Raw genomic sequence first — 26088 nt, 5'->3', positions numbered from 1 at the left:
TATACTAGCTTATAGGTGCCCCTCTTACCTCCCTATTACTACTTCCTTCTACGTCTCATTCACCTGCCTGCTCTTATTTTAAAACTAGAGTGGAAATTTTTTTCCTCCACAGTACAGGCACATATTAAATTATGTTCCTGCGCCTACCCATGCAGTAGGTTTCCCTTGATGAAAATTACTACCAACATGACACTTGAAACACAGTAATTCATTGCTATTCAAGCACAAGCATTTCAATTTGGTTTTATAGAATTGGAAACTAAAAACAACATAACATTTAAAGACCCACACAGCTTATTTCTGGGTTTATACTTGCATTAAAAAAAAAAGTCAGTGGTGTTTAGCAGTTTTACTCTCTTAGAGTTTTTGTTTTTAAGCATATTATGGAATAGCTTCAAAATGCTTTCTTAAAAAAAAATGCCCATATAGAAGCAAACATAGTTTGTTATGCTGTACTGTCTTACAAATAAGTCCACAGTATTTTAATGAGATTTTCTGCCTATGCATCTTAGGGCGCAATCTTAACTTCCCGTTAGGCCTGTGCAAGTCCCTTGCGCCAGCTCAGGAATGTCGCAAACATGCCATAAAGCACATTCGTGCCTCCTTGGGAATCAGTTGGGCCGGTGCAGGGACACATGCCAGCCCACAGAGGCTGCATCCAGCCTTTGCGTCGACCTGGGGAGGGAGGGTTGCATTGGTTAACCTTGGCCAATGCAGGGGTCTTGGGAGGAGACAGGAGGGAGGTGTTCTGGAGCGGGGGAGGGTGGGCGGAGGGTGTTCCAGGGGCAGGGGAGCAGGAGGCAGGCCTGGTACCCAGCTGTTATGCCAGATCCCAACCCTGTTCCCCAAGCAGCATGGAGCGACTTGAAGCCATTCTCCTCAAACTTGTGCCATCTCCTGAGGTGGCACAAGTCCAAGGAGATCCATTGGGGCCATGGTGGCTTAGCCCAGGGGTAAGGGGAAGAGTTTCCCTTTACCTCTGGCTCAGCCACTTCTGGCCCCAATCTTGCGCTGCATAGAGCGCAGGCCTCCTTGCCTGCCTGTTCCAGCACAAGATAGGATTGTGATGTTAGTGACTTATTGACCCCTTCCATCTCCACTCTGAAAACAAAGAAAGTAGGGTTACTGAAGATTTTCTGTTTTACCACATGGAGAAGGGGGCATGGAGTAGGTGGGAGGTGGGGAGGAGGTGGTGCCTCCCTCCATGGTGGGAGGTGGGCAGTTCAGTCCCAGGAGGGAGCTGGGACATATAGGGCTACTTCTGTACCAGCAATTGAGCTGATGCAGTTGCAGTAGAGCCATAGAGGCTCCTGGGACTTGACAATCCTTACCCAGGAGTTCCTAGGAATGTCGGTTTGGAGCTTTCCAAAGATACCTGGTTGACTGCTGATGAGGTCAGAAAGGCAGCCTGCATGGACCTTTACTTCGGCCCAGCAGGTCTTGTTCCAAGGTTCTTTTAAGGTGTGTTCATTGCCCTTCTGCACAACCCAACCCATCTCTGCCTGCCCGCCTTTTTGTCCTCAAAGATGTTCTTAGCCGGGATCTGTTTGCGGATGATTTTTCTGAAGCTGGTATCTCCTCCTAGTTGGGCTACCTGGGTTTTGCAGATCTCATTGATTATCTGTGCACTGTTCCACTCAGCCACTGCCACCTTCCACAGCCTGTCTCTTTCCTTTTCAGCACTCTTCTTGGGTAAGCAAGTGACGCACAAGTGCAGCTCTCTAGCAGCAATAGAGCTCCCCACCCTATTGACTTTCTCTCCTATCCATCATTCTTTTTCCTCCTTTCTCCCCATCTACATACCCGAGCAAATCAAGCAGAGTAGGTGTGGCTGCCCTGAGTAACAGTGTTAAAAACTTGGGAGCCTGCTGTGTAAGGAGTAAATCAAGAAAGAAAGGAAAGAAGGAAAGAAAATCAAGTAAACCAGTGTTTCTCAACTTTTGTCCTCTGCTGTACCACTTCACATGGTGCACCTTTTTGAAGTACCACCAGAAATAACTGGTGATGACCAGTTATGTCTGGGTTAGGAGACCAGATGCAATGTGACAAACACCAGTAAGAGGCTCAGGATGGAAGGAAGGACCTTTTTGAGTATGCAAAAGCATGCTTTGGAACCTCCTGCTACTTTTTGTGTCGCATTCCTGGTCTCACAGCGAGGTGGCAAGTGTCCAGGGGTCCCACGAGTACCACCAGGCACCACCTTAAGTACCACTGGTGGCACCCATACCGCTGGTTGAGAAACACCGAAGTAAACCTTAAACTCCTGTAGTGCTCTTTGTTATTATTTAAATATTTTTCAAAAATATATGGTGATTTTGTGTGTGCCATTCAGAAAGTGTCTATGTGACACTAATGGCATGCATGCTAGGGGTTGGCCACCCCTGGTTTAACACCATGCTAATGGCTTCTATTTTTGTTAACTCTTTTGTTTTGATGGCTTCTATCATTTTGTTATCTGCCAAATGGGACAAAGATGTGCAGCTGTGTAGCAAGTTCATCTCTAATATTGGGCATGTTTTGTCTGATCCAAAATTACAGTCTCTTTCATAGATGTACCAAATGGTATTGGTTTACATACTTCACTAAATTGTATATAATGCACTTTTATATAAACATGAAGTTTAGATTTGGCAAGTATTGCATATAGCTTTTTCTCAAAATATTTTTCCCACCTGTTCAACAGTTTAGGCCTTGTAAATCGTGCCTTATGGCACATTTGCAGTAGTGTGCACTGGCGGTAAACCAGCGTGTCGAGCCCAGGATTGGGCTCTTAGTCTGCAATTAGTGTTAGTCAAACAGTATAATCTCAATAAAGCGATCTGGTAGCATTTGAGTGAAGGAGTGATTGTTATTTCATTTCACGTTCTTTATCCAATTCAGAGGCTTTTTGTTCATATTGGATGTTTTAGCCTAGTTTAATCACTGGTTAAGTCTCTTGAGTACCCACCTTATTTCATCTTCATACCCACCTAATTTCATCAGGTTTGGAGAAGAGAGGACTTCTTTCATACACATGCTTAAAAGCAATAACTGCTGATCTTTAGTGTACCAAACACTGGGTTAATGAAAGTCACAGAAGTTAAGTGGATTAAGCTAGATACTTCACATTTAATTCTTTATCACAAGCTGAATGCCAGTGGCAAAATTTTCTTAAATCATCCTAATTTTCAACCAGCATGTCATTCTGACATGATTTTCATTTAGTGTATGTAACATGCAGTCTCTATTTTAACCAAATAATGTATTAAATGACATGGAGACTAGAAGCAATTTCTCCCTCCCACAGTTCAGAAAATAGAATTAGACTTGATGTGCAGCTTCTTAAATGTAATAAACAAGCATTTGCTTTTAGAGAACAGTAGATTGCTGTCATTGTTTCCATCCTAGTATGCAACATTTCAGATGTAATTCCATGAGAAGATACTGAAGTCATAAATCAGTAGCTAGTTCAACATTGTGAACTGTCATAATTTTTTTGGAACTAATTCATCTATTGCAACTAGACCAGTGGTTACCAAACTTTTAGCACCAGGGCCCACTTTTTAAAAGGACATTCTATCAGGACCCATCTAGGTTTACCAGACTTTTTAAAAAAAGGAAATCTAGAAAGAAATGTTATTTATTCATAAATAATAATAACCAGAATAAAGACCCTCAAACATTTTCTCCTATGTTTACACATGCTTGCAAACTGCCCTCTTTGGAGGGTAATTAACAATTACAGCATCTAATTTTTGAATAGCCTCAGGGCTGGAGGCAATTAATTATCTGATCTTTCCATCACCCTTTGGCAATCCACCAGTGGGTCTCAACCCACAGTTTGGGAACCCCTGATCTAGACATCAGGCATTACATTCTCCTTTTTGATTTCAGGGAACAGTAGCCCTTAAATAATTCACCTAATGCCAAATTAATCTAGAAATTTCTGATGTGTCCTCAGTGTAGAAAACAGTGTTTTAGTAGTATTGTAAAAGGTAATAGTAGTAGTATGACATGGCATAAATGTCTTTGAGTACATACCTATGATTCAAACTCATTTGAGTTTTATTTTGTCACAGCTTTAAAAAGTTGTAGTTTGATAGTGGTGCCAAGAATCTGTTAGATCCCTAGAGTTATATATATATATATATATATATATATATATATATATATATATATATATATAATAAGAGTGTATACTGCTTTTCAACATATGGGGTAAAGATTGACTTTCTAACTAATTTAAATTTTGGTGTAGATATATCACATGAGTAATACATTTGCCATTTTATTTTTATTTTAAATGATTTGCATCCTGCCTTTCTCCAGAGATTCAAGGCAACTCAACAGAAATTAAAACACAATAAAATGTAATAAAATCATAAGAAACTGGAGAGCCCGCCATCACTGAATCAACATTTCTCTTGCCTAGAACAGCCTCCATCTTGCCACATTTAATTTCAGCTTATTAGTCCATATCTAGCCCTTCACCATCAGAAGACACTGATTTGGAACATCTGCAGTTTCTCCATTTGGAGATGGCGGAGTTGTTTAGGTTTGGTATTATCAGCATATTGATGACACCCCACACCAAAACCCTGAAGGATCTCTGCCAAAAGCTTCATGTAGATGTTAAGCAGCATCAGAGACAGAACGGAGCCCTGCTGAATATCAGAAGGGCCATCAAAGAATATCAAAGGCCAGAGAGAATGGCCTAGAGCAGGACACCCTCAGCACCACATTCTGGAACTTTGCCTCCAAGGAGGACCTGAGCAACCACAAAAACAGTGTCCCCACCCACTTTGTGATCCAGGAGGAGTGATAAATAGTCACTGAGAGGTCCTGTAAAATCAGCAGGGATTCATTCCTCCTGTCTAATATTAATGCAGATCACTCAGTAGAGTGACTACAGCTATTTTAGGCCCAAAACAAGGTCAAAAATCATACTGAAAGGGATCAAGGTAATCATTGCCGTCTAGGAATGTCTGGAGTTGAGTTGGCACCATGTACTTGAGCACCTTGCCCAGGAATGCTTTGTGCTTTTACAATCAAGGCACACCCTCATTCTGTATGAGTGGGGCAGTTCCTTAAATACATTAAACTTAAACAGTGCTTAAATACATTAAACTGCTGCAGTCACATCTAACCCTTGCTTGTGGTGATTTCCATGTGTGAAAAGGAATGTCAGGTGGGGAAAAAAAATCTGCTATTTGTCTGCTTTTTAAAATCACTATGGAGCTAACCTGTGCTATTGCACTCTGCTGCTATGTAGATTTCTGGAAATTGGTGCTTCTCACAGTTACAGAGGTTCAATATACATTTTGATATGTGACAAAATGCCATCATTGTTAAGAGACTACTGATCACTAATATAAAAACAGACAGAAGTTGGCTTTTCTCCTGGAAATCTAGGATTTTAAAATAATATACTTGGTGAAGAAAAATCAGTGGCATTTAAATCCTGTTTCTAAACTCCATAGGTCGAGGTTTCTTAGCCCATGGTGTGCATATACCTTTTTGTCATGGAAATATCACTGATAACACGTAGGAATCCCTGACTAAAGATAATTGAATTTTCATATTTCTAATTTATTTACAGGTCATGCTTCGTTATCCACTGGGGTTCCATTCTGGAACCCCCAATAGACAAAAAAAATCAGTGAATACTAAATCAGTGAAAAAATCTTTAAAGACCCACTTCTTTCTTTTTTACCTGCGGCAATGGTTATGTTCCAGCTGCTCTGGAGGCATTTAAGGGAAAGATTCTTTCCCTGGTCCTTTATGGCTCTCCCGTCTGGTATAAGGCTATTACCCAACCATTAGAACGCATTCAAGCCTCCTTTCTGCGGAAGATTTTGGGTTTACCCAGGTGCGTTCCCTACTCGGTTCTGTGTCTTGAGGTGGGGTTAATTCGGCTAAAGACGACTGCTTGGCTTAGATTACTGAAATTTTGGTTTAGGACTTTATTTAACCCTACCTCCTCTGGTCTAATGCTCCAATTATTGTCGGATTCAGTCCTGCCATTAGAGATCACTGATCTTCTAACCAAGCTCAAGTCAATAGGGCTGGACACTGCAGAGCTAGGCATGATAGGGTGTGCTGCTGCTTACAGAATCGTCAAAGAAAGAATTCTTGACATCGAACAACAAGAGCTGTTTAGTGCCGCCAGAACCACATGCTCTCCACTCTATCTCCATGTTCCAATCAGTTTCGGGAAACTGGCCTCCTTCTTTTATCACCTGGAGTGCCCACAGGCTCGGAGAGCATTCACACTTGCAAGATGTAATGCTCTTCCATCAGCCGTGTTATCGGGCAGGTTCAGTGGTATTCCCTACTCGGAGAGGAAATGCAAGTGTGGTAGGGATTGTATTGAGACCATAACACATACCCTTTTCTACTGCCCACTTCATGACGTCTCACGCAAGAAATATCTAGGCCCTTTGCTAACTAGGATGCAGGGCTGGGAGGACTCAATCATGCTTCAGTCTCTCCTTTCCACATCTGACTCTGAGACCCTTGATAGGGTCGCTGCCTTTTTATCTGGGGTAATTGCCAGGCAGAGCTCTGGAACTCTGGGCAGTATGTGAGGAAAAGACTGATGTCTATGTTGTGGTGTCTTTGTATATTTTTGTTTTGTTTTGTTCTTTCTCTGTATTTTATGCCAATAAAGGTCTACTGAACTGAACTGACCCACTTCCAGATTTTTTGCTCCTCCTTTGTTGCCGCAGAATGCAGATGCTTTACTGCATTCAGCCACTACATGAATAATGAAATCTAGTGGAATGAAATTATAGTTATTTAACTGCTTGATTTTGGTGCTTTTTTTCTTGTTACAAGGCATTTAAAGATGGACCTCAGTATCAGTAGTGAGTTGAATCAGTGGATACCGTATCAGTGGGTACTGAGGTTCCATCTGTATTTTATTTATTTGAAAAAAATTATATTTTGCCCTTCCTATGCTGAAGCAAATGCTCAAGGCAGCTTACAATGCTTCGTAATAAAAGTACAATGTATCACAATAAGTAAAAAAAAATACTGAATATTTAAACATTAATCTTAACATTAAATGCTAAAACATTACAAGCATTAAAACAAAGCAAAACTGAACCTAACATACATGATCAAGCAGTGGGGGTGGGGAAACAAATTTGTTCAGGGAACTAGCTCCATAATAAATGTACAGTGTATCACAGCAATAAGTAAAAAAGAGAAACATCAAACAAAGCATTAAAACATTAACATTAAACATGAAACATTATAACAGAGCAGAACCCAACACATATTGTTGATCCTGGGAGGATGGGGACAAATTAGTTCAGGGAAGCAGTCAAGCCACAGCATTACTGCAGAGTACAGGAAGCAAATATCCACCCATCAACCAGCCTTCAGGAGGTACAGAGCAGATTTACAAAAAGAAAACTGTGACCCAAAGTTCATTCTGAAGGCATTTCTGCTGCTAGAATGGAAAAGTTATTGCACTGTAAACCACCTGGATGGAAGACTGAGCTCCTTGGAATTAGAGAATTAGATATGAAAAATAAATCATGCTATAACCATATGGAGGGAGAGGCAGTGAACCAGTAATATTGGTGATTTCTATAGAAATCTATACATAAGAATCAGACAGATAGATAGATTAGAACCTTCATCGGTCAGCATAGGGAGGTGGTCAAAATACAGGAAAAAAGGCATTTAAATATCATGTTTAGCTCCCAGGACAACAAATGCAAGACCGAGTTATTATTTAGATTGGATTTTTAAAAGGTTTTATTGCAAATATCAATGAGAATTGATCCCCTTGTGATGCTTACTATTTATATCATCTATATCTATATCAAGAGACAGAGAATAAACAGCCCACAATCAGTGTTTAAAAAAACCCCTGAAAATTCATAAGCTTAAAAAAAATTGTAAGTTAAAAAAAGTACTTGGTTTCATAGCAGATAGGCAGACCAATGCCATCCCTTGCCAGCCCATAGCATGTAACATGTTACATAGCCTGAACAGCTAAAAAAACCACTTTTTTACCTAGGCTGCCTGGCTTCCACTGCATCTCCTCAGATTCACTAAATGCCAGAAGGTGTTTGATATGGTCCCTCGCTAAAAGCTGTTGAGAAAACTCCACAGTCAGGGAATAAGAGGACAGGTCCTCTCATGGATTGGGAACTGGTTGAGGACCAGGAAACGGAGAGTGGGTGTCAATGGGCAATTGACAAAAATAGTGGAGAGAGGTGGAAAGTGGAGTGCCTCAAGGATCTGTCCTGGAACTGGTGCTTTTCAACATCTTCATAAATGACCTGGAAACAGGGATAAGCAGAGAGGTGGACAAGTTTGTGGATGACAGCAAACTTTTCTGAGTGGTGAAGACCAGAAGGGTTTGTGAAGTGCTCCAGAAGGATCTCTCCAAACCGGGAAAATAGGCAGAAAATCAGCAGTTGTGTTTCAATATGTGTAAAGTAATGCACTGGTGATTGGAACCAAAGTGAAAGGATAGTGTCTTCACTATGCACAACCAACCTCATGTCCTTCACAACTTGGTACATGCCCAGGTACAATCGACAGCTGGCGCAGGTCTGTCGGCTATGTGCAGTGTGCCCACCTATAAAAACCCTTTCACACAAGCATTAGCAGGCGTAGGGGAGGGATTGTCACGTGGCTTCTTGCTTTTCCGAGATGGGACAAACCAGACAAAACACACGTCCACAGTATCACGTTCAGTGGGCAACTTATAGAGGGTAAATTAATACTCTGTGCAATGATCTAAGTGGTCAAGATACAACTTACGGAGGTGGTCAGTATAGAGAGGTTGGTCTCCCATAGTGTATGTGCAGTGTCTGTCCATACTGTGAAAATTAGGTCAACTTGAGGTGGTCAATATAGAGAAGTGTTCAACTTTGGAGATTCTACTGTATATAAAATCGTCTAAGACTTTGGAAGAAGAGCATAGGATTGTGCATTCTCTCTGCCAGACTTAATCACAGGTTTAAGGATTAAAGGATGTAGCAACATCATGGTTCCCTTTTAACTAGTTGGCTAGCTTCTACCCTTGCTTTCAAATCTAGTGTTATCCATAGTTAACGTTAAGACTGATGAAATGTGATTGCCAGTGGTGGATTTTGTTTTAAAGTAGTAAGAGACTGGTAGAGAGCATATAAATGATGCAACCTCTGTGCATGTGCACCCCATAAATGGGGCGGGCTCTAGATTGACTTTCTCTGCCTACTTGGTGTCTTTTCCTGCCCACCTGGTAGAGAGAAGTGATTTGGAGTCACTACAGCCTCCCCCCCCCCCACACACACACTTCTTCCTGCATAAGTGCTAGAGCAGGAGGCTGCTGCTGTTACAACCTTATTCAGATTTACTCTCAGCAAGCCCCGCTCCACCAGGTCCAATGCTCCGTGTCAGGCTGAAAAGCCCATAACGGAGCTCTTCTAGTCTGCACTGGCAAAATAGCCAGTGCAGACTGGAGGAGACCCGTTGTGGGGCCTGTGCCCTTACCCGGGGGAAGGGGACAAATGTCCCATTCCAAGTCCGGTGGCTGCCATGGAACCTATAGAATTGTAGCCATTTCAGTGCTGCTGCTCCTCTGGGCTTTGGGCAGTTTAGGATTGGGATGCCCGATAGCATGTTTGACTTTAGCTGGGTTGTACGCTTGAGGTCTTCAAAACAGTGATGCTTGGGACCCAGAGCCTGTCAAAAGTACAAAGCATGAATGCTTCTAAGCTCCAATTTTAAGTTCATAATGGAAGTGTTGAGCAGTTCCTAGCTCCAGTAGCACCACATACACTTTTAGAGCAAACTACTTTACTATACTATACATGGAGTAAATTCCAGCAAATTCAGAGGCCTCACTTCTGAGTAGACCAGCTATTTTCAACCACTGTGCCGTGGCACACTGGTGTGCCACGAATGGTCCCCAGGTGTGCCATGGGAGTTTGGCAGAGGGTCATTTTTTAATAGGACCATTGGGAGATATGAGCCCTCCACCAACAGCATGGTGTGCCTTGTCAGTTGTCCAAAAACTGATGGTGGGCCTTGAGACAAAAAAGGTTGAAAATCACTGGAGTAGACTGAGTAAACTGCTAACATTTAGGGATTTAAAATTTATTCATAGTGAGAGAAAGTAGGTTTTTGTTTTGTCTTAAGACAGCAGGTAATACAGTATAGGCAAAAATCTTTATCTTGATGAACATATGAGGTGCGTCCAGAAAGTAATGAGAATGAAGTTCCTATGCTTGAGAAGGGCTCTGTGATGGGAGAAGTTGGCCAAGGGTACTTGGGGTGGGGTGCTCGGTATATGTTAGAAAACCGATCTGTTGCGTTCCAGCCCTGTCAGAGTCGAGACATTCTTTTTTGTGACACCCTGTACAAGTGCCTTGTATTAAGAAAAATGCAAGCGAATTTGGAACAGTGGTACATGATAAAATGTTGTGTGGAATTGGGTAAAAGTGCTCAGAAACTTTGGAAATGGTGAGGAAAGCTTATGGAGAAGTTGCACTATCATCTGCACAAGTTCTTGGTTGCTTGAGACAAAGAGTTTTTCATGTTCGTCCTGAAATCGACTCAACTTGAATCCTTCATCACAACAATGCACCAGGTCACAGTGCTTTGGCTGTCAAGAGTTTTTGGCTGAAAAACACATCATGGTGCTTCCCCATCCACCCTACAGCCCCAACTTGGGTCTTTGTGACTTTTTCATATTCCCAAAGATGAAGAATGGTTTGAAAGAACACCATTTTGATAGTATGGATAACGTCCAAAGAGCCACTACACAGGCTCTGAATGCCATCCCGCTTGAAGACTCCCAGGGATGCTATGAAGAATGGAAAAATCACTGGGAATGTTGTGTACACTGACACGGTGCATACTTTGAATGAGACAATGTTCAGTTGTAAAATTTTTCAATAAAATAATTTTTAAAATAACATTCTCATTACTTTCTGGACACACCTCGTATATATCACTTAAAAATTGAATTCCTTGTGTGCATCTAAAACTGAGAGAACTACATCATACACAAATAGCAATTGAGTTCATTTTATTATTGTGCATCAAATTCTCCATAATAAATATTTCAGTGAAAAGGATGAACATTTAAAAAAACAAGAACCAGTTTCTAGATTGACAGCATATATTAACCCATCTGTTCTTGAGCCCTCCTTCGCCTTGTGGTCTTTTTGGAAAAAATACTTTTTCTTAACGTATGTGTTTGTGCTTATGCCTTCATATGCAATTCACTGATGTTCCTTTTCTATCACCCTGCTGTATTTTAGTTTATTTAGCTGTATTTTAGAGTGGTGATAGTTAGTCCCTCCCCCCTTCTGGATTGGTTTAGGCTCATTAGGTAAAAAAGCTAGACCACGGCACCCAGCCCGAAAAACTGTTTATAGTTCAATACCCTGCTGTATATTTGTCTCAAAACTGGACATAATCTTTGTTGATTTATGTATTCATTTTACTTTTTTTCCTGCTCAACATGTCAATAGCAAGTTTTTTATTTTCTGCTTTTTATATATTTGTTTAAAAGTTTATAAACATTCTGGATCTGTTCCTACTCACATCTAAACCCTGGATTTATGTGTTAGTGCACACAAATTGGAAATAAATGAAGCAGTCTGAATTAGTCCTCACATTTGGATTTTCATTGTCACCTGCTAATGTTGGTTTATGGAGTGATTATATCTTCAATGGTTGGCAACCTTCAGTCTCTAAAGACTGTGGTATAAGCCTACAGCACTCAGTATTCCCAAGCGGTCTCCCATCCAAGTACTAACCAGGCCTGACCCTGCTTAGCTTCCAAGATCAGACAAGATCAGGCATCTGTGGGGGATAAGAATAGGCCCTTAGTCTGGCCGTACTTGTCGTAAGAGGCAACTAAACAGCCACCGGGTAGTTGGGACTCATCAGCCTGGGAAGGCAGCTCACCTGAGAGGAGGAAAGCTCTGATCCCAAACCTCCACTGCCTTGTGGCTACATCCAGTTATGGAAAAGGCTTCAGGAATCAACCTCGAGGCAAAATCTGGAGCCGGAGTCCCTGAAGCAGTTCATGGCTGAATACAGTCATGTTCTGGCGACTCCTGCGACACTGCTGGAACCAACCGTATTGGCTTCTGCCTTTCCATTGGACCATTTCAGCGACGTGGAAAGGGGGGATTTGCTGCATGGGTAACAGTCTATCCTCCATATCTACTTTACCCAGGCTTTGCGCACTGGAGAGGACACTCTGTTCCACAACCACCATTCAGAGCGCGATACCATAGTCTTCTGATATTGAAGGATGCCAACAAGGCATATCTTCAAGCTTTTCCTGTTGTATTATTTATTCTTAGTAGAAAAAAGACATAAGAGGCATGTAGTTTTCTTATAAACATTACTAATTGAATTTTATAATGTTCATTTAGGTAAAATAAAATAGACCCAGTGTCGACTTAGAAGGAACTAATGTAGGGCCCAATCCTATCCAACTTTCCAGCTCTGGTGTAGCCACAGTGTAGTTCCGTGGTAAGGGAACACATGTTTCCATACCTTGAGAAGTTCCCAGTGGCTTCCCCTCCACCACAGGATGTAGCGCGCACCCCACTGGAGCATCTGCACCAACACTGGAAAATTGGCTAGGATTGGGCCCGTAGATGTTTAAAAAAAAACAAAAAAACACATCCAAAGTAGTATGGGTGAAACAAATTCAGTCACCAGCACTTTGGTTTCTGTCAATAAGACAATGTGTTGTACCAGCTTCAAGTACTGACTTTAAAGTTGTCAATAGGTTCTTGGAAGCTGCAAGCTTAAGCAAAATGATTTATAACAAAACCAATTTTACCATAGACTAATTAATATATGTAAACAAGAGTTAGGTTCCTATAGCATATTTCTGAGCACGGAAATGTCACCAAATGTCTAAATAAAGACCCAAACACTTGTAATATTAAACATTGAAATAAATATGAGCTTTCCAGGTCACAGAAAACCCACTGAGACGTGGGGAGAATGTGCAAACTCTATACAGACAGTGGTCATTGCCAGGAATCAGTTCTTTTCCCCTCATCGAGTTTATAACGAAACAACTCTGAATAAAACGACTTTAAGTGAGAACTTGCTGTACTTCACAGAACAGCAAAGCAAACATGACAAATCTTGCCTCAGGGAGTTTACATTTTGATGTGGAGGGATGACACTGCAATAGAGTAAGGGAGAGAGAAGGTGGAGTAACAAGGGATGAATGTTAGCAAATGCAGTTATATGCCTATATACTTCAAACAGGGGTGAGCCATTCAGCATGTTATACTGGTTTGTCACTGCCGGGCAGAAAGAGGTTGAAAAACCTAACTAGGTCATCAAGCAAGTGTGTTGCCTCTGTCTGGAAGTGTTTTCACCCCCCACCCTTCTTGCCACCACAGTAAGAGTACTAAGGAATGGATATATTTCCAGGATAATAGAGGCAGGCCCTTCTGTTTTGTGTGGTGTCTTTCCATGGAACACAACTGTAGATTATCTGCAACTCATACTGGAAGCGAAGCTGCTTCTCATCGTATTATGTTGTTAGCCTTGTTAAACAGCCACAGAGATCCTCATCATAACAAGTGCATGTTCTTCTCACTTCTTTTAGCTTCCCTTCACTTACATAGATAATATATGGAAGGAGTCATGTAGGAGGAACCCAACTTTATAGAAGGAGCTACCAACTTTATGGTTCTCTTACTGTACCATGTGAGGACCTCAAGCACATCCTTTGAGTTTATAATTATAGGATGTGTTTGAGGTCCTCACATAGTACAGTAATAGAACCATAAAGTTGTTAGCTCCTTATATTAAGTTTATTATTGCTTATGATGGTTACTGAGCTTCCATTAGTCATAAAAGTCTTTAATATTTCATTGCTACTTACCCTTTCAAAGAGTAAATTATTCCTTTCAGCTGACGTGGTCTTACTAATAACGAATTTAGAAAAAACCTACTTGATGCTATATACCAGTGGTTCCCAACTTACTGGGGTCCCAGCGCACCACAGCCTCTCTTTCCCAGCTCAACCAGGTCTGCAATCTTGGATCTCGCAAAATCTTGAAAGATCCAAGACAGCAGTGCCCAGATCTTGTGAGATCCAAGTTGATAGTGCCCCAATCTCACAAGATCCAAGATAGTGGTACCCAAATCTTGTGAGATTTGAGTGCCACCATCTTAGATCTCATGAGATTTAATGAGATCCAAGATAGCAGCGCCTGGGAGAACAGGTAGGAGGGGTGACTGGAGACATTGTGTGGTGCCCTGCAAGTGTACCAGAGTGCCCAAAGGCACTGTGGCACAGAATTTGGGAACCACTGCTCTATGTCATTTTTTGAAATGGGTATAACCCAATGAGTGATATATTTACAACTCAAAATCCTTGTTGTCTATTTTTACTGCTTTGCAAGGCTATGAGGCATATTTCGGAAGGACAAAGGTGGGCCACAGAAATGGCCACAAAGCACTGCCCCTCACTCAAAGCATCTGATTGGATGCAGATTGTCCCTTGCTTTGTGCAATGGCAGAGAGGGGCAAAAATGCTCCTGTTGCCAAGGAGGGAGCGGGAGCAGTATATGTTAAAGTACTGTGGGAGCATGTATATTTGGAACATAGGAGTCATGACACCAAAGTTCTGTGTCTTTAGAATGTCAAGATGCAGTAAAGTTTGTATTGTATGCTCTAAAAAATGACTGTTCTTATTCTTCCTTCTGATGATTTTGTCTTTTGCTTTGCAGCAGCCCATTGTGCCTGCCCATCCAATGGCTCCTCCTAGCCCCAGCATAACCAGCAGCAATAACAACAGCAGCAGCAGCAGCAGCAACTCAGGATGGGATCAGTTAAGTAAAACAAACCTTTATATCAGAGGACTGCCTCCTAACACCACTGACCAGGACTTGGTAAAACTATGCCAACCGTAAGTATACATTTTCAAAATGAAATCAAAAATATGTTTTTATGTTTCTGTTTTAAATATTTTAGTAAACAGTTTCTCCATTGCATGCAAAAAGTGACCAAATTCCTTTAAAAAAAAAAATGCTAAGGCAAGTGGTTCATTAGAATGCTGAGCCTACTCATGAATTGCAGAGAATTGATGGATCAGATGAACTAGTCATCTGTGAGAAACTGTTACATGTATGTTAGTTGTATTTAGAAAGGATGCATATGAATATGGTGCAAACTAATTTGGTAAAAACTGTTCAAATTGTGGCCAATTCTGTTGCTCATTTAGTAAGAGACAATGCATTTGTGAAAGCATTGAGTTGGTTAGGTGAGCCTTTTCATCGTGCGACTGTTTTGCTCAAGCAGAGTAAAGCTAGATCAAATGATATTCTTCTGAGGGCCTAAGATCTAGTGCAACATTTTGCAGTTTTCATGCTTCCTATAATGCTCCAAAACTTTTCTGTTAATAGTACCAAGTGGAATTCCTGTGCAAGTTTTGCACAAGTATTTTCAAAAAAATGTGAATGCTGTTTTGCTTCCAGTTGTGGTTCTTTGTTATCCATTCCCGTAACTTTATCACTGGCAAATGTGTAGAACAAATGTAGAACTGTTCTGAGGAACTCGGGAAGATCTCCAAATAGTTACATGAGGCTTGGATCACTTCAGGCAAAATGTGCCTGAAGGCCTGCAAGTGAATCATTTTTGATGATATCTGGAAAGCATGATGTCTGGCGGCATCATGGAGACTGACTGGCATTTTATGGCATCTGAAAGCTCATGTCACAATAAACTGATAAATCTCTCTGGTGTCAGTTCTGTTATCTTGCTGCTATGAAACTAACTGCCAAAGAAAAGAAACACTCTCTTCAGGAATGGGCAATAACAAGATGAATAGTTTTAAGGTGCTGGGCATTAAAGGGTATGCATAGCAATTGGTTCAAATGTTTGTGCAAAGTCAAGTTTCACACAGTACTACTGTGGTTTACTCGCAATTCTAGTTCTTTGTGCCACACTAAATGAGAGAGAGTACAGGGGGATCCCCATATCCGTGGTGTCACATATCCACAGATCGGGTCTGCGGGGCCCACCCACACGCGCCCCCTCTGCAGGTGAGGGAAGCAGAGCTCCCCTTGCCTCTGGAGGGTGTTCTGAGTCCACCAGAGGCGTCACGTCCATCCATGGCCTCTGCTGGACTTAGACTGACTCTTGGAGTCAAAAACACGTCTTCCAGATTTTCAAAAAAACAGAAGTCATGTGTTTTTTACTCCAGGAATCAGTCTGAGCCTGGCAGAGGCCATGGATGGACATGTGCGGCTTCTGTGGGCTCAGAAAACCCTCTGGAGACAAGGGGAGCAGAGCTCTGGTGGTGGGTGGGCTTTCGCCTGTATCCATAGTTTCATTTAACTGCAGGGGATTCTGGAACTGAACCCCCGCAGATACGGGGGCTTGCCTGTATTCTATAACAGTGGTCTTCAACATTTTCATGCTATGATCTCACTATATATAATAATAATAAAGTAAGTAGGAGAGTGGACACCCATCGTCAATCCAACCTCTCCCAGGATGCTGTTCCATCCACTCTCCGCTCCCATAACAGTCTCCCAGCATCGTTCACTGTAACCAAATATTCTTATTAGAGAGAGCAGAAAGAGTTACCTTAAAGCCTGGCAGTAGTGAAAGCTGTTTTAGCACAATTGCTAAGAACTAGACAGGACTGGGACGCAATCTCCTGGTACCTGAACAGGTACCGCAAATACCTTCCACTTTACTTAGTCATGCTCTAGCCTGTGGGATTCAGACTTTTTCATTCCCATAAGTTGCCGCAACCCCACAACTGAGAATTTGTGACCTCATTGGGGTCTCGACACCAAGGCTGAAGAACACTGTTCTATAGAAATCATAATTGGAATAGAAGTAAAACTGATAATCAAATACAATTTAAAATAGCCTACTTGATTTTACAAGGAAAACTGCTGCATTTGTGTGAAATCTTTCTATATCAATTTCTTTTCACTCTCCATTGCATCATTCACTGTGTTTAGCTTTGCTTTTGTGTGGAGGTTCTAGTAGTGATAAACTTGAACATATTTTTTACATTTTTTTAAGTTATGGGAAGTTACTTGAGAGAGAGCTTATCTAGTTGCAGAAATGTTGCAATTTTACCATCTAATTTATAGCAGTAGCATTATAATTTAGATTTTTTTTAAACTGCTTTGGGTGCTTTTTTATTGATTAATGTGAAAAAATACTTTTGGTGTGGAGAGCGTTGCTTGTTGTCAGTATGTTCTCTGTTTGGACATCTTCCATTCTCTACCTCTCTTCGTCTGTTCTTAACCTATATACCACTTGTACTATTCCTCCAAGATTGGAACAGACTTCTGTGTGGTATATGTCAAAGTCTCACCTGGGAGAGCAGATGTTTTCAGATGGCATTAGTGTAATTCTCACTTCAACAAGAAGAAAACTCTGATTTCAATAGCCTTTTTGAAAGTCTTTGAAATAGGCCTATTTTGAAACTAAGGGCCCAATCCTATCCAGTTTTCCAGTGCCAGTGCAGCCATGCCAATGGGGTGTACACTTCATCCTGTAGTGGGGAGGCAGTCACAAAGCCTTCCTCAAGGTAAGGGAACATTTGTTCCCTTACATTGGGGCTACATTGTGGCTGCACCAGTGCTAGAAAGTTGAATAGGATTGGCTGCTAAGTGTACCAGTCTAGTCTTACATTATGAAAGCCAGTTCATCCTCCTGTACTTACAGAGACAAATGCTGAAAAACCAGAAAATGATTTTCGGATTGTGTTGAATTGGTTCTTTTAGTTCACATATTTTCATACAAATGCTTTATTTGAAAATGCAAACTCTTCATGGTTTTTGGAATGAGAGGATTGCAATGAAATAAAAGATGACAGGGTAGAATGCTGGTATAAATCTTTTTAGAATCTGAAACCTGGGGAACATGTTATATTTTTGTCGAAAGCCAAGAATTCTTACATCTGGTGCTTTATTTTGATTGTCTTTCCCAGTAGCAACAGTTCCCACACAGCCCTTCCTTACTTGAGTTCCATAGGGCAGAACTGTACATTTTAAGAACATGGGGCTGTTGTCAGAAACAATAGCCTTGTGTGGAATTCTTTCAAATTCATATAATGTGTAATAGAACTCGTCATCGCTGGCTGAAGGGGTCACTGGATTATGGAATACTGTTAGGCAATAGTCTGAAAAATAGTGTGGGAACAAGTGTGGTGGTCTGATCCAGGCTCATATCTTGCTTCAAACATACAGGTTTGTTATGCATGTGTGTTGTTCAAAGCCTGATTTTTATTAAGAACTAACTCTGCTTAAGTTCTTCTCTTCATTATAATACTACTGTCTTGGGTATCACGTAGGCATTTAACTGGATTATAATTAGAAAAGCAGCTGGTTTAAGGTAATAAAATTAGTGGTGTAATTACAACTGCAGATAGCTCTGTTCTTCCAGGCTGGATGGATTATGGTGTTGTAAAGGCTGACCTAGTTTTAAATGAACTTAAAAGAAATGTTTTGCAAAATTTCAGGTTTTCAGACCTACTGGTGTTAAAGAAATATGTTTGAAAACAATAATCAGGGAACATCAGGGAAACTGAAAACATTTTTGTAGACAACTAGTTCTAGCAAAGTCCTAAAGAGAGTTGTAGTAAATTGCCTGCATTCAAAACATTCAGTTGTTGCAGTCAAATTTGCTTTGAGAATAATAAAAAAGCTTATTCTGCAGTTTCCTAGAATCTTGTGTAGTACAACACATTGTCTCACTGTCTTCACTTCTGCATGAGTAGCTACATTTATGACCTTTAGGCTTCACCATTTGTCTACCTACCTCTTTCCATGCATGGATCTAATTCTGAGATGAAAGCAACTACTAAGACTTACAGCACAATTCTGTGCGTATCAGAAATCTCCTTTGAGTTTAATGGGATATATCCTAATGACCCTAAGGACCTGGCAACCTTAGGGACCAATCCTATCCAACTTTCCAGCATTGATGCAGCTGTGCCAACAGGGCATGCACTGCATCCTATGGAGACTTCCTCACGTAAGGGATTATTTGTTTCCTTACCATGGGGTTGCATTGTGGTTCCATCAGCATTGGAAATTTAGATAGGATTGGGACCCCAGTTTCTCATAAAAGCTGCTGTTGTTCCTGCCATTTAAGATCCTCCCCTGTTTCCTGCAAGAGTCTATGATTTGAGCATGTCTCCAGATTAAGTCATTCCTGTCCCAGAGACTCATGCAGGAGTATAAAGGACAGGCTACTTTGATGGTGGGTAATCCTGCTGTGATTTGGAGTTATCAAATCATTCAAGCTCAACAATGTAGAGAAGCAGCAAAAATTACTTGTCACTGACAGTCTGACTGTAACAGCAAATCATGCAGAGATTCAGCAAGCAGTTTATTCTGTGGGTGATATTTCAGGTTACTAGAAGCCTGCAATAATTTACAAGTAATATCAGTCCTTATAAATGCACTGCTATGCTCTATGCAATTTGGACATAATATCAGTCGTAATATCAGTCGTAATAATATAAGTCGATATTATCAGTCGTAATATCAGTCCTTATAAATGCACTGCTGTGCTCTATGCAATTTGGACTAGCAACTTTTAAATAATAAAGTAGAGATTCTCAGGAATTCTCTCACCAATAAACACCATGTTTCCACAGTGCTGTTGCAAAACAGTTGCAGCCTGATGTCTCTGAATAAGCAGAGTTCTTGAACTTTTTTGCTAGAGGCCCTTGTTTAATAAGTAGGTACTACTGTCTATAAACCACTTTACTATACAGTGGTCCACACAACTTTCTTCACATATTTTGAGTGAGAAATTTGAAGCCTGGATATAGCAATTTTGTTGATGTTGCATTCCCTTAATTGCTAATGACCCAATCCTATTTGAGAGCTGCACCAATGGCCCACCGGCACCAGTGCAGTGACTGATGTATCCTAAACCTTTCCAGACTTTCATGCTGGTGCAGCCTTTCCCAGTAACACGGAAACCCTAACATAGCCTGTCATCCATAGAGCAACAACTTGACATCAGTGTTTCATTGTCATGGGGCATTATTGGCCTAATTATTGGGGCATTATTGGCCTAATGTCATTATTGGCCTTGGACATTAGTCCAATAATGTCCATTATTAGCCTAATGTCCAAGGAGCCAATTGCTGCATCGACCTAGCCCCAGAAAAGTGCCTCCAGGGTGAATTGAGCACAGGGGTGGGTTGAGGAGCTAATGAGTGGCCACTACTGATGGATTCCTCCCCCCCCCCCCCCCACCACCACGCTCACACACATGCCAGCAACATAAGAATGGAGCAACATAGCAACAGGCCTCTCTGGAAACCATGGAGAGATGCTCCAAGGAACACACACATGATTCAAGGATTCCAGAACGTGTATCAGCCCATAAAGGAACTTCTGTACTTTACGGGTACAGCCTGTAAAGAAGCAAAAGGGAAAGAAGCAGAGAACACCCAGGAATCCCAGTACCTAGGGTTCGAGCCCTTTATCTCACTCATAGAAACACACACATCAGGAATAACTGATTGAGCAAAGCAAGGGTAAAAGGGTAGAACTCCCTTGGAAAAGGGCAGCCTTTTGAAACAGAGGAGCCCCTGCACTGCAAGGGTTTGAGTCCATGTGGGACATCCACCAGCTGGAAGGAATGCTTGTGCCAGGGCTGGGGCTAGAGCAAGTCACAAAGGGAGACTCAATGGCACTTGGGCAAAGCAATGTTCTGGTAGCTCACTGCACAAAGTTATAGGCTGTGCAAGATGGGTTACAAGATGGGTTTGAGCCTAGCCAAAGGACTTGCCTTTACAGCCGGATGCTCACCTTTTGCATGACTGGCCAGAAACACCCATGATAAAGTACAAAAGGAAAGGGGGCGGTGGCTCTAGAACCCACATCAGCTATTCAACAAAGCTGCTATCTAACCACCCAGCTACAGAAGGAGACAGGCAGCTTCTCCTGTATTTAACAGCACTGCAAGAGTCACACCTGGCTGGGAGGCTGTAGGCCTATCAGATGGAGCATTCCATGGGCCAGTCTTTGATACAGAGCTTCTACTGGAGCAGCCCTCCCATCTGTCCTCACCCACACAAACATCAGTATATGGTGTACTGATGCCTGTGGCATGTCGGTTAGCCGGCAGATTTCTGTTCTGGCAGAACCACTGTTGTGCCTGCATATATGGAGATATACTGCTGTATCTGGAGTGTCAGATTGGGCTGTTGATCCATTTGAGAATATTTGATGCAAACTTTCTGAAAAGTGAAGTGCTTGCTGAATGAAGCAGTAGTATATTTATTGCACATTTGCGAGCATGTCTCTGTTTTGCTCATTTGAGAGTATGTCTCTATTTTAATATATGAGTTTAAAAACCTGATATATTAAATCTACATTTAGTGTATAGCCATTTAGAAAATTTATATTTAATGTAGTGACAGCTGCATTTGATGTCACTAATTTCCGGTTGACTGACACAAAGAACAAGTTGTGTAACAAAATTAAAAGCACTTAGCTGTGCTTGGCCCCATGAGGAGACTATCACTTCAAGACATGACTGAGGGTTTGGTTTGCATTAGATTGTAGGGTGAGTTACATTTTTGTTAAAGTGTTGTTATGATGGTGCAAGAACACCTAATGCGCTTACTATTCCACAGTAATGTATATGCCAATTAAAAAATTTTCTTTTACTTGTTGTCATGCAGAAATACTAAACAAAAGTGTGGAAAGGAGACTGTCCTGTTTTGGCGTCCCTTAAACTTAGCAAGTGCAGAAGCATGGCTATTATTACATACTTTAGCGGAAGAATTTTTGTAATGGGTTCCAGTGTTCTTAAATTTTAAACATTCCAGTTGCACATCTTATATATCTAAGGGTGCAATCCTACCCTGTGCTGGAACTGGCAAGCGAAGAGGCTTGCGCTGCCCAAGGCGGGTTAGCCAGAGGCAAGGGGAAACTTTTCCCCTTACCTCCGGGTAAGGCGCCTTTGCCCTAATGGGTCTTCTCAGGCACCACCTCCTGAGGTGGCGCAAGTCCGAGGAGAGCAGAGTGGCTTCTTACCGCTTGAAACTCCCCAGGAAGGAGGGGTTGGGATCCCAGCCCCATCTCCTGCTCCCCCCAACTGCCCCCGGGGCCGCTCACCACCTGCCCTCCCCCTACCTCCTCCCTGCTCACCTCAGAAGCTTGCATTGGTCCAGCTGGGCCAATGCAAGCCAAGACAAGGAAGCCAGTGCAGAGGCTTGTGTCAGCATCCACAGGCTGGCGCACCTCTGAGCACTGGTCCAGTTTCCTCCTGAGGAACCCTCCTGAGAATTGCACCAGCCCATGGGCACCTCAGGATTGTGCATCTAGGTCTTATATGACATATATGTTATATGTATTCAGTTTAATAATAATTGTAAAAATGGTTCCCTCTTCAGCCTATTGAAGGGTTTTTCTACATCCAAGAACAGAAAAAAATTGAGATTAAATAACCCAAGAAGTGAATTCCTGCGTGGTTTAAATTTTTTTCCACTTTGCATGGATCCTGTTTTGATCTTGATTAACGTATCTAAATGTTATCTTACTCAGTTCTGCAGTTACTACTGAAGGGGGGATACTTTGAAGTCTTAGAGACTGAGTAATTTTATACTGGTCAGTGCTATTCAGGATAGGATAGGTCTCTTCCTGTTTGCTCAACTGAAAGTACTTTGCTCTCTTTCCAGCTTGGAGGTGCCATTTCCTAACTGGGTTCCTCCTTTAAGTATGTATGTCTTTGCTTCAGCTATTATATATTATGGCAAGGCAGTTTTCCCAGCAGCCTCTGAGGGAGTTAACTGCTGATGTAGTTTCAGTTCTGTGCAAATTACTTAGCTGTAAGGGACAGTAGGTTCCAGGAGAGAATGTCAGGAAGTTGACCACAGCTGTCATCAGAGGATGGCATCTGGAGGGAAAGCCAAGACACCAAAGAGTATAAAGGTTGTAAGGGAGTACTGAAGAACTTACCTTGAGGGAGGGAGGACAAGATATCCCTTCTCTCAATAATATCAAGATGGTTGTACATAGTGGTTGGTGAGTGAGACAGACTCTCTGCGTTTCTGAGGCTGTTCAAGTGCCTCCCCAGGCCAGCTGTGCCTTGATGGTGCCACTGCCCCAGGAATAGGAGGAGCCTACTTTGTCATTTTTGTTGTATTTTAATGGCTAGACTATCCATTCATGGTGACTTGTTTATATCTTCCAGAAGAGTTTATAAAGTGTTTGGGAATTCTAATAATACAACCTCTTTTTGTTTGTGGAAAAATTGAAAATAAATCATTTCTTCTCAAATCTTGCTTTTTCCTGGGAATTGTGACCCATATTGTGTTTCAAAGCATCCTGATTGTTTACAGTATTTGGTTGCTTTCTTGGGTGTTTTAGCATGACCATAATCCCTTATAACTAGGAACATCAACCGTTGTCCTTTTAAATTAGCTTTCAGGCTTTTTGCCTTCTCAGAATATATTTTGCGTTAAGTTTTCTGATCTTTCTGTCTGAATGTAGTTATTTAGGTTGTGTTGCCTTACTCTTAACATTTTCAAAAATTATTAAGGTTTCAGTCCTTTACACACTTAACTGAGAGTAAGGGCCCAGCGTTCTATCAAACATTCCAGTGCTGATACAGCCATGGTATAAGGGCAGGTGCTGCATCCTGTGGTGAGGCAGCAGTCAAAAGGCCTCCTCAAAATAAGAAAACATTTGTTTCCTTTGCCTTGGGGCTGCATTGCAGCTGCATCATTCAGTGCTGGAAAGTTGGATAGGATTGGGCCTTCAGTTCCAATACTATAGGTTCTTGGGAGTCTCAAGAACCTGTAGTATTTGGCATTCTCTTGCCACAGACTGTTGGTTTTTCCCCTCTCCATTGTGGTGGTATAGCCTTGTATCACCAGAACACCCTCAAATGCACTTTCTTGACACCAGCCATTCATAAAAAATCCAAAGCCATCCCATTCACAGCACCTTACCTGTTGGCCGGTCTCAAATCAGTAAGGTGTACAGATTACAGGTGATATCAAAAAACTACTATGCAGTTTTCGCAGTGAAATCAAAAGGATATCAGTGTTCTAGTACCAGATTTGCAGGAGGAGAATAGTTTCATATTTCCATTCCTAATCACTTCCAGCATCTTAACCTTAAGTACAAATTACAATGTAGTCTGTGCTACTTTTGAATTAACATAAATTTGTACAGCATATGTACTTGTTGCTAATTTCTCTTGCAGCTGTACTGTTAATGTTACAAAAATCCTTGCTGTCTCCCTACCAGCGTCACAAATCAGTTATTTTCATTATTCTGTAATTCCTTCCCCAAGTTAACACTTGTAGCATGATCAGTTTACATTGGCCTCATGCACCCAAGCTTCAAAACCTCTACAACATGTAAATCCAAGAGGCTCCTCTGGTACAATCCCAATCCTGTTACAAAATAAACTGATGAAGCAGTGCATCAGGAGGCTAGGAATTTAGCCTATTTTATTTATTTTTGTTGATGGGTTTCTTGTAACAGAAATACTCGAGCCACAGTTTTAAAGAGACCATAGCATAAGCATGTCTGCATAGGGATTAGTTTTTGCAGTCACTACAGAACACTTCCGAACCCATAGCCTGCTTTGTGACTGTTTGAACAGCTTCCTCCAGCAATCTTCCTCTTTGCAGCCTAGTTCAATCCACTTTGGCCATATCGTAAGATTGGATTTTCATAGGACTTCGTAGTTTTCTACTTTTCTCCCGGATGGTCTGTTAGAACTGGCTGTGTTATTTCTCAAGCCCTGAAACTGTTCCAGAATGAAGTCCATTCCCTTACTAGAGCAAAGGCCTTGTAGATGATGATGATTAAGAATACTTATATACCACTTCTCAAACAAAAAGTAGTTTATGAAGCAGTTTACATAGCAAAAGACACTGTGCTGGGTAAAGAGAGACAGTTGCTCTCCCCCTGCTAAATATAAGAAGGCACTACTTTAAAAGGTGCCTCTTTGCCCAGTTAGCAGGGATATTTGCTTGCAGGATTGTGCCAGAATAATCATGTTATAAAGTCCTGCTCAGATGTTGGAAGCCCTCATTATATTGAGCTGGTCTTAATTTTCAAAGTAAGCTTTGGGATTTGGCATTGTCTTTTTTTTCTGTTGCAATAAGTAGTGAATGCCGACAACTTTCCCTTCTGGTCTGATAGTTGCCTAGGAAATGATAGCATAATACACTTCAATGAGTTTCTTCAGAAGGGATCTTCTGTATACCGCACTAGAGCATTGTGTGAGAAAAGTCAAAATCCAAAGATAACAATAATGTGAACTTTTATAGAACCTACCTTTTTATTGTCCTCTGTGAACTCTTTAATCATTTTGTAGAACAGTGTTAGTGATTTTTTCCCCTTCAACTTTCTGTTTATTGGACCCAACTCAATGACCAGAGTATTAGTGTCATTCATATCCATACACTGTGTTCTGTGATTTCAAAGAATATAGTGCAGTATTCTTCAAATAACTAAAGTATGCTTTGATGTGTTTTGCCTTCTGTTCGTTGGAAACTTTACATTGGCATATTTTTTCCTACAACAAAAATCAATGGATTCCCTTCTGTAAACTTGAAACAGATCTTCTAGACATGATTAGGAAATGTTCTTTGAAGTGTTTATCCCAAATGTCCAAGAGATAATTCTTTCTTTCCTGTTCTTCTTAATGTACCAAAACATACGCCTTATATATTGAAACAACTAAGTTTGACTGTGACCAAAAAATGGTGATTCAAAGTTAAGAGAATGCGAGGGTTCTCACATCACTAGCTGAATTTGAAATATAAAAGCTGATACCTGATCTCCATAAACAAGAGGAAACAAACATTTCCTGACTTCTAAAGCATTTTCCCTTTCCTCTCATTCGTACATCCCTTATTTCCTATGCCAGAATTACTGTGCAGCTTTATTTCTCCATAGTAAACTTTGTATAGACAACGCTCCTCTATTGCAAGCTTCTCATTCCCTTTCTATAGGAAAAATTTTGTATATGACTTTCATACAAATTCAATTCAGCAGAAGTTCTCCACAGAAAATTTTTAAACTCTTATTTTATATGTATGTATGTATGTATGTATGTATGTATGTATGTATTCATTCATTCATTCAT

The 26088-nt window shown here is 41.2% G+C and overlaps 1 protein-coding gene across 3 annotated transcripts in view; it reads left to right on the top strand.

Annotated features, from left to right (window-relative positions):
• RBMS1 (RNA binding motif single stranded interacting protein 1) overlaps positions 1 to 26088 on the top strand; it is a 163453-nt gene that overhangs the window by 70472 nt on the left and 66893 nt on the right. For all 3 annotated transcript variants that reach the window (XM_066612075.1, XM_066612073.1, XM_066612074.1), the window contains exon 2: positions 14712 to 14890. In XM_066612075.1, coding sequence (XP_066468172.1) covers positions 14712 to 14890 — 179 coding nt within the window. The remainder of the gene's footprint in view (positions 1 to 14711; positions 14891 to 26088) is intronic.

The sequence above is a fragment of the Tiliqua scincoides genome, chromosome 1 (genome assembly GCF_035046505.1).
Source record: "Tiliqua scincoides isolate rTilSci1 chromosome 1, rTilSci1.hap2, whole genome shotgun sequence".
Lineage (NCBI taxonomy): Eukaryota > Metazoa > Chordata > Lepidosauria > Squamata > Scincidae > Tiliqua > Tiliqua scincoides.
This window is presented reverse-complemented; position numbering and strand designations above follow the sequence as displayed.